Source organism: Montipora foliosa, chromosome 6 (assembly GCF_036669935.1).
Source record: "Montipora foliosa isolate CH-2021 chromosome 6, ASM3666993v2, whole genome shotgun sequence".
Taxonomy (NCBI): domain Eukaryota; kingdom Metazoa; phylum Cnidaria; class Anthozoa; order Scleractinia; family Acroporidae; genus Montipora; species Montipora foliosa.
This window is the reverse complement of record NC_090874.1, coordinates 24,873,771-24,892,893: the sequence shown is the minus strand read 5'-3', so window position 1 is coordinate 24,892,893 and position 19,123 is coordinate 24,873,771. Positions and strand designations below refer to the sequence as shown.

Here is a 19,123-nt window from a genome sequence, read left to right as displayed (position 1 = left end):
ACACATCTAGTCGAGCGCATGGGAAGATTATAGAAAGCCGAACATTATTTGACCGTTTCTTTGTGATGCGAGAGCAATTTGTGGGACGAGATCGCCTCGAGTCACCAGCCTTTCTCCTCTTTATGAGGGGAAATGACAACATGTAAAAATTCGTAAGCCACAAAAAGAACTAAAACGGACACAGTTTGCCCCCCAATTGCACAGAAAAGACGAGGACAACTGTACGTAGAGGTAATTGAAGTTTATTTAGCTACATTTACAGCTTATTCTAGCATTTTAGTATAAGCTCAAAGTTAATTTTCCCATACAAAGTCTATAATCGCACACCGAACTTGGGCTGCCTGTGGTTTCATCAATTATTTGACTAATTTTCCACGCACAGTTATTTGCGATTAAAAGGTCGTAAACGGTTGCTTATAAATACTTCGTGATATGATTTGTTAGAAGGTGTCGTAAAAATATACAAAGGCCGTTATAAACGGACTATCTTATGTAAATCAACATTCAACTGGATTATCAACTAGAAGGCTACCGAATTCAGTCTATTTATCGTTCCCGTTTCAATCGCAAAGCACTGAGTAATGTTTTCCGCGTATCACAAACCCAAAACAATTTAAAAGGCAAAGAAAAAAGTGTTCCTAGTTTAAGTTACGTTTTTCTATTTCGGGAACATTTGATTTTACCGTGGGTGAGAGCTGAGCGAGGCGGGAATCGACTTCGTATTCAGTTCGTCTGATAAGAACAACATTAACCCGTTTGAAGGAAGAAGAGTAGCAGCGCCTCAAGCTAATCGTTAACTTGTGATTCCCTCACTAAACGAAGTGATGCACAATCTGCCGAGAAAAATATGCTAGATAAATTATTCTTCTGGTTAGTATGAGTAATCAGATGGTGACGAGTGAAATTAGGGAATAATTTCACGCGCGTTTTGTCCGTTTATTTGATTTTGGACAAAGCGCGAGTGAAATTATTCCCTAATTTCACGAGTATACCATTTGATAAGCTATTACTATCATGGGTGACAAATTACGTTCATAAGACGCCATTTTGGCACTGCAGGAAAAGTTTCCGTGGCAACAATTGTAATTTCACAGGTGAAATTATAAATTAACGCTGAAATTGCGCGCCAAAAGTAAGCGGCAATTTGTCACCCAATTTATTAAACCAATAATTTGAGCGCTTCAGGAAATAAATGTTTCTTGGAAACCTTTGTCAGGACAAGCCGGGCTGGGAAAGATTGGGCGAATGAGATAGACAAATTAGTTTTAATGCCGGTTGACAAGGCTTGCGAGCACTGTGAAAACGCACAAAAAGGTGGTATATTGTCGAATCCTGAAGTCAGCACCATCTTGTTTTGTAATTTACACTGCTACATTACGACTCCCCATTTCGTATTAAGCAATTGATAATCATTGCTGACCAGCCCACGATCTGTGGGAGTCAGTTTGTCGTGTGTCCAGTTTTGTTTATTGTTTTTGATCAAGTTCAAATGGCCGAAAAACAAGAGTATTTATGGTGTCTTCCTCAAGTTATATTTGATGCACCGAGCAACATCGCTATATATAGTAATACGCCGTCGAAACAACAGGACGTCCGGCGAACAAACTTCAGAAGATTGAATTCTAGTTGCACAAGTTTTACAAAATCCGTTCATCGAAAACATAATAACAGTAAGAAATGAGGAATTTTTGAAAACATTAGTTTAATGCGGAATTAAGCGATGTCTAGCCGATCTGCGTAACTGATTCAATCAACTGATCCGCTTAACTGCTTCACTCCTTAAATTAGAAATTATATTGGAAGTAGTGGAAGGCCTTTTTGGAATTTTCTCGTCGTTGTTGGGAAAATTAGAACTTTTAGGTAAAAGAATTCAATTCTTGATGATGCAGACATCACGCATTTCCAGTTGTCCAATTTCTCAGTGAAGCCGTTAATTGTGACGAATCCTTTTAATTTTCATTAATTTTTGTCCTTGAATCGGAATGAAAACAGTTGTCGCAAGGATTATCGGTTTTGGACAATTACGTCATGGTGAATGAAAAGAAAATCTCTTATGTTGTTGGGGCGCGAGAAGGCTGTGAAACTGGCTTACGAAAACTTCCCCTGCTTCCTAATGTAGTCGTCCTCCAGAACTTTGCTCAATAAAAGGTATTTTCCCCATCGTCAGTGACCAAACCACGGGTTTGAAGCCAGTTCATAGGTGATTGCTCAGCCGGTAAACGTACTGCCAAAGGAACATCATGAAAATAGTCTAACTGGAATAGACCACTTTCGATATATTAAAATTCAGCTTGCTTTACAGTAGTGAGGCTTAGAGTACAAGAAAAAAAAAATGAATACACATGTTCATTTACTTTCCTTTGTTTGTGTCCTCTAGGTCTCGCTGCCAAGCTGAATTTTAATATATCGAAAGTGGTCTATTGCTGAAAGCGAAACGTTTATGGACAGGTTACTCATATTAGCCATTAGCAAGCCGATCACAGAATTTGCGTGACATTTCCATAAGTTCTCAACACCTGTGAGAGAAAAAAATCGATCAAACTCTCTGCTATAAGCCGAACCCCCTTGTTTAGAATGTTTTTGGTCGATACAAATCCAAATTTTTGAAAAAATAGCTCGGCTTATAGGTAAATAAATACGGTATCAATGGAATTCTGGCATGTCCTTGCCTACATCATGATCTTCGCCTCTCCCAACATCTATGGACATGTTGTGGTGTCGCAGTCTGGCTGAATCCTTCAGATCATTTGAAAGAACCTAGTATCTACCACTAAGTCATGATCACCTGCTTTCAGTGCATATTGTGTATTCAGCACCCAGCGACGTTTTTCCGGGTGTTTTCCGGGTGTAAAGTTTTGTAGTTCCATATTTAGGCTGCGCTGTAAAATTTTTATCTGTTCAGTTATTCTAGGGGAACTTGAAGCTTTTCGAATTTACTAGGGCATTTTTGTCTACTTCCCGAAAATCTTAGGTATTGTATCATTTCCGTATGTCATAGCTGGCCTGTTTCGGTACTAACAACGGCATTTTTATCAATCAGAAAGCAACAGGCATAAAGTTTTTCCTATCACGAAAGTTCGATGTGAAAATTCCCTAAACTAAATCCTAGGTTATCAAAGGCCTTCCGAACAGATAATTTAACGAAAGGTTCTGTTTGGGCCCAAGTGTATTCTGTGTTGTGTCTCGCTATCATGATGGCAATGGCTAAACACAGCATTCTTAGTTCGCTGATCAAGTGTGAGGAAACTGAAGGCGAACCATTGGAACTTTTTATTTACCAGTTTGATGTATTACAGAATATATATCATTTTAGTAGATTTATGAATGCTCTGAAGTGATCGCAATACTGCAGCAAATGAAATCACTTGTCTTGTAAGCCTTTTTCAATATGCCCTTTGTCTTCTTGGTCACACTTTATGGCAAAATAACCACTTTGCTATTTGTCTGTCCGTGTGACATTCAGCTCTCAGCTTCATTAATTAATGCTAAAATATGTTTTGTAGGAGAGAATAAAGCGAATTGCCAATGCCGTTCACTAAAGTAGTTGTTTCCAATCGTGTTTTCGGCAATTTGTATTTTTAGCTTAACACGCCTAGGTTCCGTTGTTCAAAGAATTAAACACATTTTTGTTCAATAACAGTTTGGGTTGAAAGCACGTATTTCTTATAAATACTACAGAATTTAGATTCATAAACATGAAAATCGTTACCTTGACAAAAATTAGGAAAATAAATAAATAACACAAATTGAACAATTCTTAAATTCCGAGTTCTTGGCTTTTTTAGATTTGGTAGTCTGAGCACTCAGTTATAAAAATTCAATCTGAATTCTCTTTTCCTTTGGGCGGAAAAGATATTTATGTCAAATTCCAACGACAAAGAGAAAAACCTGGAACAAAAATAGTGTTTAATTTGCAAGTCTTACTTCCTTTTATTTAAGTTCGAATTACATGCAAAATTTGTACCTTTTGACGAAAAAACCCGCGACGGGAAGGCGCGCGCATCTCGGAGGAAGCTTGTCGGTTGCTCCTCGGTCTGAGAATAAGGAAACGGAACGGGTTGAACTCAAGTTAGTTTCAAGACCTTTCAATATAAGAAAGTGAGTTTAAAAGCTTTAGCTAATAATACGAAATGAATATTAAGTTAAGGGTCAATCAGATTGGGTGATGTGATAGCATAGCCCGCTGGGTTTGAGAAATTAGTAGGAATTTAGGGCGAGGCTTTTGTGGTAAGAGAAATATCAGATTTGATACTTGATCTGCCTTACAAAAACACTTAAAATATTTGCACTGAACAGATGGCTTCGCTGGAAAAAAATAAAAATAGTTTTAAAAATGCTTAAGACAATTCATGCTATTACCTGCGTGGAAAAAAATACTAAACATCTTAGCAGTTTTGGCCAGAATTTCCCATAAAACATTTTTGGCAGCGATCGACTGGCGAACATGCGATCAAATAACTGACTTGTCCAGTCTTGCGAATGCTATGTCTAAGCCTGATGTTTCGAAGATTGGTGAAAGCTGACTAATGTTATTTCGTAAATGTTTTGTAATCTTTGCAGTTAACCATTTGCCGAATGTTATCGTAAGCAAACACAAATATTTTAATTGCGAAAGCGTTTTTTGAAAAGATATATCCTTCAAAGAAAGGCTCTTGAAATTTGATAATTGTTTTACTTTAGACGTCACTTGATGAAAACCCGATAGCATTTCTGTCATTGGCGGAATTTTTTCCATTGTCTTGTATTTGTTATCCTGTCATCGCTTTATTTGACGTCCTCCAATAAAGGGCATGGGTTCGTGATACGCAACACCACAAAACAAAAAAACGCCTTATGAGTGACGTAGCAAGGGCTAAAAATAGTTGTTCGGCGGGCTTTGGGCGGGAATATAAATGCAAGATTTTTCAACCACTCGCCAGTTGAATCATAATCGCTCTTCAAACAGTATATCCAAAGGGAATAAATATTTTGGTCAATTTACTTCTGCAGCGCAGCAGAAAGTAGATAAAGTGAAAACTGGACATTGAATCAAAGACTATGGTTGTTATGGAGGACCACGAATTGATTTGGCCCCTTGCTCCGCTGACGGTCGTTAACATGGCTGGTTCACTCAACCAGAAGTGCACTGTTATTGACTGCCGTTCGTTTCTGTCCTTCAACTCAGCACACATCAGAGGCGCTCTTAATATTCACTGCCCACCCATAGTGAAACGAAGACTTCACCGCGGAACGTCAACCTTAGACTGCCTACTCACCTCTACTGAATCCAAACGACGGCTCGCGGAGTCAGAAACTTTGATTTTGTACGAGGACCGCACTCAAGATTGGAAAGAGTTAGAAAAAGACAATACAATGAGAATTATCTTCATGCTTTTAAGAAGAGAGAGAATAACCAAGAACTTATATTTTATCAAAGGTGAGCGTTGTTCGTTCTTTCACTACGAGTCATGATGTTCATTGTTAAACTAGCCACGTGTTCTTGATCTGTGAGAATACGCTTGTCAAATAATATTGTCACTTTCTATATTTTCGCTTTTCGGGTCTAAGTTCCATCATATTCGTTTTCATGAAACAGGATCAAAACGTTTGACAGGGTAATAAGCTTAAGATCAGTTTGCAATGAATCCTTTTCGCTTGAATGAATCCGTAGTTGTGACCAAAACAAAAAGCCTATCTCATTAAGAATTCAGGAATTAATGACTTGATCTTTGTCCTGAAAATATGGAGGGAACTTTTAACAAACAAAGAATCACGCGTGCAATCGATCTGCCATTCCCTCTTGTAAACCAATATCCTTTTTACAAGTGTTTTGACAAGTTGCTGTTTGAGGTGGTTTCATTGATTGCATTTTGATATGGTTTTAAACGTTATTTGATGTTAGTCAGCGTGAGTTAAAAGAAACTTCAAACCGAAAAGTTGCGGTTTTCCGCTGGAGAAATTTCTTTTTTGTAAACGTGATGTTTCTAATTTTGGAAGTTGTAACCTTGCCAAACCGGAGCACGTGGACTGGAAACGACAACAAGCACGCAAAAACTTGATTTGATTTTGTTTGTGTTTCATCAAGGAATCTCTTCTCAGAATTTCCTCGAAATCCTAAAACGCAAGATTTCTAATAAAATAATAACTCATATATGCGTACTGTGTTGGAGACTTCGTAATACGCTTCGATTGCTCAGTTCCTTAAAATAAGTCAGTCTAATTGGCACGCACTTCAGAACATGACGCAATGGTCATGGTTGGTTTAAACAAGTTAACCGCAAAAATATGTGCTTTGTTCAAAACAGCTGAATTGATACCTAAACGCGTAGATTTCCGTGCCATTTCACAGGGAGTTAATAAGATTCTGTCCATATTTGAAGATTTGATTTTTGTAAAATTAAACTAGTGTACTACTTTACGTCTTCCAATTCACTAATTTTTTTTTCATTTACTTGTAAATTGCAGGAGGATTTGAAAGATTTTCAAGTACTTATCCATCAATGTGCTTCTTTGCAAAACCGAGTTGCTCATCGCAAACAGGCTCTGGTCCCCTTGGATTGAAACTGAAGGCCAAGGAGTCCAGGCGGACTTGGAACCCGAAAGTTGATTCAGAAAGCAAGGAGTCCGAGGCAAGACCAGGTTCTATACTGAAGCAAAACGAACCAGTTGAAATTTTAAAACACTTGTATCTCGGCAGTGAAATACATGCCTCACAGAGAGAGGTGCTCGAACGACTTGGAATCACTTCTATCGTGAATGTGTCACGAAACATTCCGAATTTCTTCGAAAACACATTTCATTACAAATCCATCCCTGTGGATGACACCTACACTGCAGATATTGGAAAATGGTTCGAAGAAGCGGCCAAATTTATAGGTGAGTTTTAAACGCGCCTTGATCGTTGACATTTTCAACGGTCTACGAGAATTTTGTTATCCATTTTCTTGTCCTTCTTTAGTTTGAAGAACGCCCCAGTCTAGATATCGAAAAAGCGAACTGTAGTCTTTTTCCGTAATAATTGGCGGAGGTTGTCAAAATGTTGCGTAGGTGTTAAGGAACGTTTGTTTGAAAGATTGAAGGACTAAAACGAGTGACTGTATGGTATGTGCTACCAAGTCAAAGGCAGCGTAATAAGTGTTTCCATTCTGAAGTCATGCTTCAACGCAGCGAGAGATTAGACTCTTTATAGATCCAAGTCGTAGCAATGTGAGGATAGTCTTGTTTAATCTTAACTATCATTCCTTTCATTTGTTTGTTACAGATTCAGTAAAGAATTCAAAAGGACGAGTTTTAGTCCACTGCCAAGCTGGGATATCCAGATCAGCGACCATATGCCTAGCATACTTAATTAGTAGATACAGGCTCAGACTTGATGAAGCTTATGAGTACGTAAAGAAGCGGCGCTCTATTATTTCACCAAACTTTAACTTCATGGGACAGTTGTTGAATTGGGAAAGTGAGAGCCAATCAGCAGAGAGAAAAGTTTCAAGCAGTGAACTGATGTTAAGTACACCGACAAAGTGTTGTGGGACACCGTCTCCGTTCGGATTTCTTAGTTTTTCTCCTTTTCCATGTGGCACAGAGTTGACAGGCACCAAACAGAATCCGCCTGGGCTTGTTACGTCGCCAATGTAGTTTCTAAAATTTCCCCAATTATTTTTGATAAACGTGTCGATTGGTTTGGTCGGACAACAATTCTTCTTTACGTCGAAGTCAACAAAATTGCATTATTTCTAAACAGACGAATATTTCTCTGGGGAAACAAATTTTATGGTTCCTCAAGGAATCGCTTATCTCGCATTCATATTCCCCGCTATAGTTAGATCACAAGAGCAATAGCAACGAAAAGCAAAAATCTTGCTTTCATTTATCTGAATTATTTTATTATAATTCCTTGTAAATTGGCATAAAAAAGAGCAGAATAAACACATGGCATGAGACCAGTGTTCTCAGTAGGATTAGAAAGAATTTCTGGGAACAGGGCAGGAAAAATCGGTGACCGAACTGAGCCGCATTCCCCACTGCGGAGTTTGGTCCCAAGCTATAAAAACTGACCAAAACACAGTTCAATTCATGCAGAGTGTGCTGTATAACGGTACGAGTATAGAACTCAGACGTGATATATTTTTATTTTTGTACTTATACAAAAGACTGAATATAGTTAATATAATATGTAGATATTGAAACGATCAAAGATATTTGAAATATATAAATAAGAGGCATATAATGATGTAAATATAGATTGTGACGAAGAGGTGCAAATACAATTATTTAAAAATGTATATATGTATTTTACTTTGACAATAGATAATATTCGTAAACGAAGACGAAGAGTTAAGTGTAACAATTATAATTTACGGGCAAGAGTTGCCTTAATAAAAATGAAATGAAAAAGTCTTGCCTTAAAATGAATCATTTATCCCTTTAGAGTTAACCAATGTTGATTATAAAAAAAGTCGACGTTTTCTTTGGGTAATGCGGAAAAAAGCCCGCCGAGAGAGGTTGGGGATTGACCAGACTTTTCTTTCTAATGTTCATCAGCACACTCTTCCGTGCAGGTGATCTATCAAAACTCGCCCGTTAACGAATTTACTACTTGTACAATCCCATAGTAGACCTCTATTACCCCCCAAAACTTTTGCATAACCATTGTTTGCAATTTCTCCTGGGACATGAAAATGTCCCAAGAGAAGTCGATAACAATGCCTATGCAGATTTTTTGGGGGTAAAAAGGTGTATTATGGGATTTGTGCAAGTAGTGAATGCCTGTGTCTCATGGATAATTAATAGCACTCCAGTCACCAATTATTGATAAAAGCTCATCGGTCTACTTCTGGGAAATGTAGATATGCTTAGTAAGCCATACTGGACATTCGAGCTGGTGATCTGGATCTTCTACATTAATGATCTAAACCAAGACACGTCATTAGAATTTTCTTCTGGCTAAGCTCTAGTAAAGTCATAGAATGACCAGGATGTCGATTAGTTGAATTTTATAGAAGTTGTTATGGAAATGGTATCCAAGCGGCGTTACTAAATAACCTATGTAGGTACGTATCTCAGCTTTTCAGTGTAGTAACCCCTTGACTAGTAACTCAAAAACGTTTTCAAGTTTTTTGCGATCGATAGATTTTTTAATAAGTAGTTTATACTAGACATGTGCTTTTCGTTGACAACGAAATTTATTACAATTCAGTTTCCGATTCAGTTTACCCAATGGAAGGTGGGTTGTGGCGATTCTTTCGTACATCAAACGTCAATCCTTTTTCCATACTCACTATTAGATTTTGATAGCAAATACTATGCAATCTAGATTGGTCTTAAGATGAAGAACTAAGTAGCCCTTAAATTCGAACTCCTCTTCAACTTTGACGATATTACTGAATACGACGCGGAAACGATTGTTCATCGTGGACAATTAGACCGGCACAGTCTTCGCATGCAAGTCTTCAAGATTTTTCCGTTAATATCGACATCCCGTTAATGTCGTTACTGATATAGACATATATCCATCTTTCTCGAATCTGTCTGTAACAGTTGCGTGTAGAAGAAAATTTAGACTGTTTCAGCCAAGATAACGAACAAAATTTTATTGTATGCAAAACAAGCAAAAACACTGCTTGCAGACGAGTATGTGGTCCGCCTAAGTGAAATAGTCTTAGTTACTGACGCTCGCCCCAATTTCATGCCTAACAATTAAACTTCAGTTTTCTTTCATTTGCTATCTTTTCTTCTTGGGGATTCAGAGAACTGATACCGGGCTCTGTGAGATTCTGCCAACGCGGTCACAGTGTTTGCTGAAATGAAGAGGACGCAAGAATTTTCTGAAACATGCCTGCCACGCCACTGATCACAGCTACATACTAAAGATCACACACGCAAAATATATAGTCTTATTCAAGGATAGCCAACCAGCGCTAACTCTAATTACTGTCCAAGGAAGGTTTGTTCGCCTTGTCTCGTCTTTTGTTCGTGAACTGTGAGTTCGTTTGTTTCTTGCATCATTGTCATACCCATCTGCCTGAAGTACTTCCCACAGATCACGCATACAATTTTACACACCTCATTGTAGACAGTTACAGCTGTACTGAACATTGCAGCCCGTCGGTCATTAATTCGTTTTCCTTGCATGTGAAAAACCACAACACCTTATGACATGAACCCTGTGACATTCGTTGTTACGTTTGTGCAATATGGTGATCAAACATCGCCGATTTTTGTTTGCGGAAGCGCTCCTCTATATTTCAGAAAAACTAAGATGGCTTTGATGTCTGTTCTCAATTTCCAAAAGATAGCCCGCCTACTTTAGCCGAAATGTCTTTCCGTCTTTCTGGACGGATAAAAGAATAACCAGGGGCGGATCTAGGATAAATGATGACTGGTTTCCAAAACCACGAAAAAGTTTCTAGGAGTTTCTAGGGGGTCCGGGCGCATGATCCCCGGGAATTTTTTGGATTTTAACTCTTCAAAGTCCTCTTTCCCGAGTTTCTGACCGATTTCCGTAAAACAGTGGAAACCGGTATGGATCCGCCCCTGATAACAGAACAATAAAAGAATCGTTTTGAGCACTTCTTTGTTTTTCTGAGACAAACATCACGTCAAGGTTACAACGTTAATTGAATTACTCAATCTCCTCTTCTTGGAATAAAACATGACAACGAATTCTGCTGTGAATTTTCGTCTCTCACGCGCATACTTATTCCTAGCGTATAACTTCAGTTTGTCATTCTTTTGTTACCAGCAGAACAGAAAGTCGCAGAGGTCGAACCGGCCTTTCGCCTTGGCCACCATAACACTTGCAACATTTCGGACAGGACAGCTCTGTAATTGTCCCCACTTCAAACCTTTCCACAGGTATTCATCCGCGGCATTCGTCTTCTGTCCATGATACCTATCCGGTGAAAACGATGACCTGGAACTTTCAGAAACTGAACGATGACATCACAGTGTGCTAAAAAAGATACAAATACAGTGACCGGATCAGTTTGTCTGGCATGATTCCCAATCGACATTAAGTTACATTTTAAATTTAACATGCAACAACAAATGCAGTAGTTTTTAAATTAAGAAGTCAACTGGTCTCCAACGGGATTATCTTGGTTGGCAACCGTGCGATACTTCAGAATTATTGCTGGGTCTCGGTGACGTACAGGAGTGACAAGCTCTTCTTTTCACAGACTTGATATTAGCTCTTCGCCGGTAAGGCCGGTGTAGTCTGAACCTTTGCATAAAATGATTTTAATTGCATCGAAATGAATGCTTTTGCTCTGCGGACAAGATTCAAGTAAATTCTTGAGTGATTAGTTTGAATGATCCTATTAACAAAATCTAAAAAAATAATAATAATAATGGAATGTTGATGACGACCATAGGGCGTTTGCACGACGTAAATCTTGGTCACGCATCCCGGCGTTCTTTATTTTTCGTCTTCTGATCATTCCTTTCCTCCCTCATTTAATTTGCTCACGGCTAACTGAGCAAAGACGATAGAGATGATCAGAAATCTTATAAACGCTTTTTTTGAGACATAGCAAAATTGGAGGGCCAGTTTCCCCTAAACTAGAGTAAAATTCGTCAGATATCAGGAGCCTTTAAGAGTGATCCTGGCATGATACCTGGGGATCACGGCTTCAGAGGCTGGCCATTTGGTGCCACCGCATGACGGATTTTAAGCGGGTTTGACTGGTGAACTGGGATTTTGCGGCAAACCGAGTTATGGCCTAAGGTAATTAGGTCCGAGTTGTCACTTTTCTCCTTCAACTGACCGTATGCCGAGTGCGGCACACATCACGCGAATTCAGTTCAACCAATACAAAGAGTTGCTGAAACTACGATTATTTGCAAGTTATAGGAATGGTTAAAGAGGTTCACAGCTAAAGTTCTTTCGTCGATGTTCCATGAACATCTAAACTTATCGAATATTAAACTAAGAATGTTGTTGCCTTGTTCAGCAACCAATAATAAGAACAGCGGAAAGAGCATGTTGCAATAAGTTTTCGGCTGGGCATTTTGCGCGCTATATAGTCCAATGCTATTGTTGTGCGTTGTTTTTGGTCGAATGTATTTAATTAGTTTGCCCACTTTACGTCCCGATTTTCCGCTTAAACTCGCCATTAAGTCTCGATTTACCTTCACTCAGATTCTCGCCCCTAAGGATAGGCAACACACGGCGAGGTGAACCTTGGGTAAAGAAATGGAGGACCGGCAACCCGTTACCGGCAGACTTTAAGACGGTATCAGGGTATTTTATGATAGCTCGAGCGGCATAAGGTGTTTGCATTTGTGCAAACAAGAGGATTTTTTGTAGCATGCCCTCCTACACATCCGTTTTCTCCTAAGATAATTAATAATCACGCATGCTTCATGTCAAACTAAAGAGCGTATTTATTCATGGACGTATTTCCATGGTGAGCTGAATCAATGCATGCGTAACATGTACTCTCTCTCTCTTTTTATATATATATATATTGTCGAGGATGAGGGTGAAAATGAGAATTCATTAAAATACCCTGAGATGTTCTGAAACGGCGTCGGCCCGTTTCTCTTCTGTTTCTTTGTCACGTACTTTTCTGCCTGCTAGAGTCCGCCATTCATTCAATCATTCATTTTATTAACTTTGCGTGTGGTAAGACACTTCGAAAAGCTCTTCATTTACATGTAATTAACGAACGTTCTTAATTGTAAACTGGAGACGGAAAAGTGAAGCGATCCTCGCTCTTATCTGGACAATTTAAGCAATGGTCTCTTATAGACACCTGACAAATTCGATGCAATGCTCTACCAACTTTGGAGCCACTCAGTTGTGAACAGGTCTGTTGGGCTCATGTGTTCCTTTCACGATCGTCTACAACCCTCTTCAAGTTGTCACGTTCGTGGTGGTTAACGTTAAACATGGATGTTTCCGGCTTTTGTTTGTTTCTGCGCTCTTGGATTAGCGATTGATACACAATATCTGAGAACTTTATTTTAGTGAGATAAGGGCAGTCTAGCCTCACCTGTAGTGTAGTGGCGTAGAAAATGGATTATTGTCGTCAGTGATTATTAGGTGTAGTGCGGCCTTTTGGGGGGAATCTATTGTTAGAGACAATTTATTCAAGTGTGTGGTGTGTGAAACAGTTCGCAATGTAATAACCGTTTTTAGTACACACTAAAACAGTGGATAGCGTTCAAAGCGCGCTCTGATTGGCTGCTCAAACTCCAGACATCCTTTGCTATTCACACCCGAGCAACTCGCGCCGGATTTGCGCCCGTAAATATTGTAATCGTTACAATAATAAGTGATTTAAAATCGCCTTTTTGCAATGTATTATCTCACCGTTTTAGTATATATTAAAACAACTATTCACCTCAGTCTAGGTGGCTAGTGGTCGATATTTTTACCACGTCACGAATATCCACCCCTAGCCACCTCCACATCGGTGAATAGTTGTTAGATATTAATTTTGAGATCGTCGGTGGATTTACATCGCGGTTCTGCACCACTATTAGTTTTTAAATGGTTGCTCCAATGTGTATTATGCTTCAGAACAATCGCCTCAATTTGCAGGTGTAAACAACTTTTATTCGCCCCCAACAGCGGGGTTTACAATGGAAAACAACAATGGTAATAGGTCAGCGGTGGTCGCACCACAAACTGTAAGCAGACCACATGATAAATTAATAACAATGAAATAATAATAAAATTTATGTTTCCATGATTTAACGCTCGTTAGCGCTAACCATCCTTCAAGAAACCCGAGCCTGATGCTTGATTTATCCACCGCATTTGATACTGTCAACCATAACATAAATAAATAAATAAATAAATAAATGAACGCATTTATATAGCGCCATACTCCACTAATTGTCCGTGGCGCTTTTTAATATCATAACACTTAAATAATGTAAAAAGCTACATTATTCAACGCAATTCTAGCTAATAATAAAAACATAAATCAAAAGACTTCGTAAACAGGTATGTCTTAAGCTTAGTTTAAAATACAGTAACTTATTCCCCCAAATTTGGACCAGCAACGGAGTATACCCTATCACCATTGGTTTTTAAATTAGCTATGGGCTCATCAAGCAAATGCTTGATTGAAGATGGTAATACACAGCCCGAGTTCTTATACTTCAGCAGGTCTTTGATGTAGTTAGGTGCTTAACCGTTTAGAGCCTTGTACGTCAGTAACAATATTTTAAAAATAATTCTATAGCGCACAGGGAGCCAGTGTAAACGCCGAAGGATCGGTGTAATATGTTCATACTTTCTCGACGCAGTAACGAGGAGAGCTGCTGAATTCTGCACAAGTTGAAGTCTATCAATCCGATACTTAGGAAGATCATAGTATAGGGCATTGCAGTAATCTAAACGCGAGGTTATATAAGCGTGAACGATAGTCATGATAAATATCGCCTAATCTTGGCAATACCACATCTGGAAAAAAGCGATCTTGCGATCTTATACTATACTTCTAACTAGTCTAAGATTGTCACAGCGTTTTGGTTTATCTGGAACTGTTTTAAAATGGTTTGAGCCCTACCTTTGATCTTGTGCGCAATTTGTTGAGATCACGGTTCAAGATCTTCACTTCTTCCACTTCAACGTGGGGTACCACAGGGGGTCCTTTCTTGGATCTCTAGATCTGTTTTATGCTTTATATACGCCACCGGTTGCTGATATCATTAACTAGGAGCAAGATTTGTTATATCGCCTTTATGTTGATGATACTCAGCTTTACATATCGTTTGATCTTGAATGAAATGATTTCTCTGTTGCGAGGTCTGACATACATTAAAGCTGTCTCCTGGAGTCCGTTAAGTTCGGCTAAGAATCTGGGTGCTACCTTCGACCCAAGCATCAGGATGGAGGATCATGCTAGGATAAATTGCAATTCATGCCATTTCCATCTTACTAACATCACTAAAATTAGAAAGTACTTATATCGTGAATTGACTGAAATTCTGATACGTTCATTTGTGATCTCTAGAGCAGATGGTTGTCAATAATGCTAATAGACTACTTACAATCAGGGTCCACGGTCAAAAGACTTAGTGCCACTTATCAAATATGGCCAAAAAGTAGAGAATTTACTGTGCATGTTTCCATTGTTATATGACCACCCCGTGTTCTTCTTTGACTGCCTTTTTCGCGCCCCTCGTAATGAAGGGGGGAGGGGGGGAGGAGGTGGCGGCAAAGCGGGAATTGTCCCAACAGTTTTGACCAGGATTGTCAGTTTCCTTTGAAACGCCTGCAGCTTGTTCAGAATACTGCAGAACGTATTGTATTGCATGTTAATCAACAAGCATGACCACATAACGCCTAGTTACACTGGTTGCCTGTTGAGTTTCACACATTTTGTAAGGTTTTATTATTAGTCTGTAAGGGACTTAACCCTCATTGCGTTCCTCCTCCGATAGGTTGTTACAATTTCCCAAGTCTTGTGGAATAAGACATCTTTAGCTATTTTAAAAGGATGCTACGGTCGATTATTTCTTTTAAGAGATAGTTAATGACGTATTTATTTCGCCAAGCACATTTCACATAGCTATCTATAGCTATGAGTTGTCGATATTAATTAAGCCTTTCTTTCAACGAAAGAAACGTTGCCTGTGATCTGTTCTGCTACGGTCTGAATTGCCTTAGAGCCATACGTAGACTTAATCAGCAAAACACAGCATCCATACTTCCACTGTACTGCACGGAGCCACGGGTGGCAATCAAACCACCCCATCTGGAAGGACCTATTCCTATTCTGTGGGACGTGGAAGGAAATCGGATTCAGGCTAGGCTGATTTGGTCTATGTCCAAGTAGAGGTACCTGGGAACCAACTGCTTCAACAGACTCAACAGCATCATAATCCTGGCCACTCTCAAAACTCCTCTCAGGCATTTCTGCAGCGCAAGACGTTTTTACTTTCTCATCCTCGACATTCGCCTTATCATCCTGGAGCATTACCCAGGAAAAGAGCGACTTTTGCTTCGATTTTCTGGGGGTTTTGATGGGACATTGCTGAGTTTAGATCATGTTCCAAAGACGAATCCAGTGCCGGAAGAGAGTGAGTCGCCTGGATGTCAAAACAATTTGACACATTTATATTTTTGTCTCATTGCTTGTTTGTTGTAATTTTTTAGCTGGTTTTTCCTGTACTATTGTATCACCGAATAAAAAAAGTAGAAATATGAAATGTGTGCTGTAATTAAAGTTTATCAGGAATTATTCTACTCGAAATTATTGTCATCTTCATTGTTTCAAACATGAAATTCTATTTTCAACATTTTATACTTGTGTTTTTAGTTTTTAGGGGAAAACGAGGAGGGGCACGTCCCCCTCGGGCCCCTCCCCTTGCTACGGCCCTTCAGTTCCAGTGCGGTTAAAACACCAGAAATATCTGAGATTTCTGTGGAAGAGCACAGTGTGGAAGTTTGTTGGTTTTCCCTTTAGCCTAGCCAGTGCCCGAAGGGTCTTCACCAAAATTATCAAACCAGTAATATAGTAGCAGTGTTGTGTAAAATAGGAGTAAGACTAAAAATCTATTTGGACTGCTATAATATCCATGTATTTCATTTCATCTGCTGACATTTCCATATTTGTAAATGTTCCCGGCATGATGAATTATGATATGAGAAAAACTTTTAGAGCCTAAAAGAAACTTGCTCCTGTTGATCCCGACGACAGAAACTCGTTCTGGCGCTGGCTCTTCGGGAAAATGTGAAAATAGTAACAAACAATCCGGGAACACAACAGGATTAGTATACTGATGTTAGAAACTGAAACCGTACGCGTGAATTTACGGAATTGGGACACAGGTCAATGGTCAGTTACAAAATGACGTCTATTTTCACATACAACCCCCAAACGATCGTGATTTAGACATGCAAAGAAGCTTATACACAGTTTCGGATGTGGAAGAAAGACATTAATCGTATTGTCGATGGCCCAATGGCAGGAGAAGAGGACAAGATAAATCTCAACACTGCTTTTATTTGGGCTGGCGCTTACGCCGAACAACTTGTCGAAGAGAAGCAAGCAGGGAACCCAGCACTCAAAATTGAGAAAGTCCCGGATCTTTTTGACACCCTCTACGTATTTCCGCGAAGCTCGCGAGGATAGCAGAAACCAGTTGAGAATTCCATAGTTTTTTACAGTAGATTAATCGAACAGAGTTTCCAAAAGGCACAGAATTTCTAATCGTGGACAAACTCATAAATGGGTGTATCAACCTTGAATGTAAGAAGAAACTCATGGTCAAAGACAAATTTAAACGGATGTAAAAACTTGCTTAGATCTGTTACGTCAATGTAACTATGAAGAGATTTAGTGAAGTACAAGTTCATGCAATATGTTTATTTGCCACACAATTAATAATATTACAAAGACAATTAATAATGAGAATAAAGTCATTAATAAATAAAAGGACAGAAGTAATAATAATAATAATAATAATTTTATTAATTTCTATTGCGCAATTATCAATATAAATTTTCAATTGCGCATTACAATATAATCTTAATACAAATATATAAAAATACAAATGTTAATGTAAATTTAAATATATAAATACAAGCAAAAAATATAAGATATATGTATATATATATATATCGAAAAGCATCAAATTTAACACTATAAAAAGGCTTGTCTAAAAAGATAAGTCTTGATTGCCGTCTTGAATTTATTAATTGAATTTAGGTCCCTGATATCACTAGGAAGCTCGTTCCATAATTTGGGGGCGGCCACGAAGAATGATCGGTCTCCGAGAGTCTTGCGAGACTTCAATGCAGGATAGCAATAACTGTGGCGAGAAGACCCAAATAAATATTTCTTCAACTTGCATTTGCTAACATTATTATTGCCTTTTCTGTCCGACTAGATGGGTGATACTAAAACCATTAGACCCTTCGCCCTCAAGGGCCACGGCTCAATAGCTCATTCGGCTTCGCCTCAAGGGCTATTGACCCGTAGCCCTTGCGGGCTACGGGTCTAATTTTTAATTAGTACGCTAATCTGGCAATGGCTGGTCAGCGGCTACAATATTGTAGCTAAACAAATACAATTTACATTGACTGAATAAACCGTGGACTAGAATAGCAAATTTTATAAGCAGCTGAAACAGAAGGCTAATAAAATAACCTTAATTAAGCACATTACTAACTTATATAACATATGACGCATGTAAATCGTCTAGCACCCCAAATTTTTGTAATACCCAATTGTCTATTTACAAGGTGATTTTGTTTTCCCAATACAGATCAGCTGATAATATATATTCGGGAGATTTGATCCTTTGTCTTGTTCATTAGAAGGGTGCATGCGAGCATGAATATGTTTGCATGCAGGTTCTTTTTAACGAATAAACTCTTGAGTTTCGTTATAGGATCTGAACTGAAACAAAATGTACAAAGGAATAAGGTGTATTAATAACCAGAGTTTTGAAGCAAGCAACCGTGGACAATCTTGAGGGGGGTATGGGGGGGGGGGGGGGGGGGTTAAGATCACGTTTCACATGAACTAAATCGGGCTTTTCGCGTTTAACGTGCCAAAAACCCGCATTTTCTCGAGTAACGGACAAGCATTTGGCTATTTCACGGAGGTAAGAACAGCTTAATAACTGATGAGGCCTTAGACTTACCTCTTATGGCCACAAAACAGCCCTAAATGACGTATGTTCTTATGATACGTCCTGATCGTGTTCTCGGAGCCATAAAAAGAAAATATTCCCTCGATTCCTAGGCACTAACATTTTTATACTCCTCTGGTTCTTGCCTTTGTGCACTTTTATCCTAAACATAGAAATTTAGTATGCTAGTCACTGGACATGTGACCTCCAAGACTTACGAAGCAACCGCCTTATTAAAACTGTTCCCACAAGACCCTGGGGACTGTGGGATCGTGGGATCGTGTTCTCGGAACCATAAAAAGAAAATTCAGATCTCTGTTATTCCCTCCAACTTCTTGACTCCATTCCGTGGCACTAACATTTTCATACTCCTCTGGTTCTTCTCTTTGTGCACTTGAACCTTTTGATTGGTTTCTTTATCCTAAACATAGAAATTTAGTATGCTGGTCACTGGACATGTGACTTCCAAGACTTCCGAACCCACCACCATAAGACCCTGGGGACTGCGGAAACCTACAGGGGAGTCCTGGGAAAGGTTCATCCCCAG

General features: G+C 39.0%; 1 protein-coding gene and 1 long non-coding RNA gene across 2 annotated transcripts in view; one reads left to right on the top strand and one right to left on the bottom strand.

Moving 5' to 3' along the window:
* LOC138007032 (dual specificity protein phosphatase 1-A-like) overlaps nt 1-8,373 on the top strand; it is a 9,933-nt gene extending 1,560 nt beyond the window's left edge. Inside the window, exons 2-4 of the mRNA XM_068853710.1 lie at nt 2,378-5,416; nt 6,445-6,855; nt 7,241-8,373. Coding sequence (XP_068709811.1) covers nt 5,038-5,416; nt 6,445-6,855; nt 7,241-7,614 — 1,164 coding nt within the window. The 5' untranslated portion in view covers nt 2,378-5,037 and the 3' untranslated portion in view covers nt 7,615-8,373. The remainder of the gene's footprint in view (nt 1-2,377; nt 5,417-6,444; nt 6,856-7,240) is intronic.
* Nucleotides 7,675-12,248, bottom strand: LOC138007033 (uncharacterized). Its single transcript, XR_011123983.1, has 2 exons — nt 12,109-12,248; nt 7,675-10,930 (listed from the first exon to the last, which is right to left on the bottom strand). It is a non-coding gene; the product is annotated as an uncharacterized lncRNA (long non-coding RNA).
* Nucleotides 12,249-19,123: the final 6,875 nt, after the last annotated feature.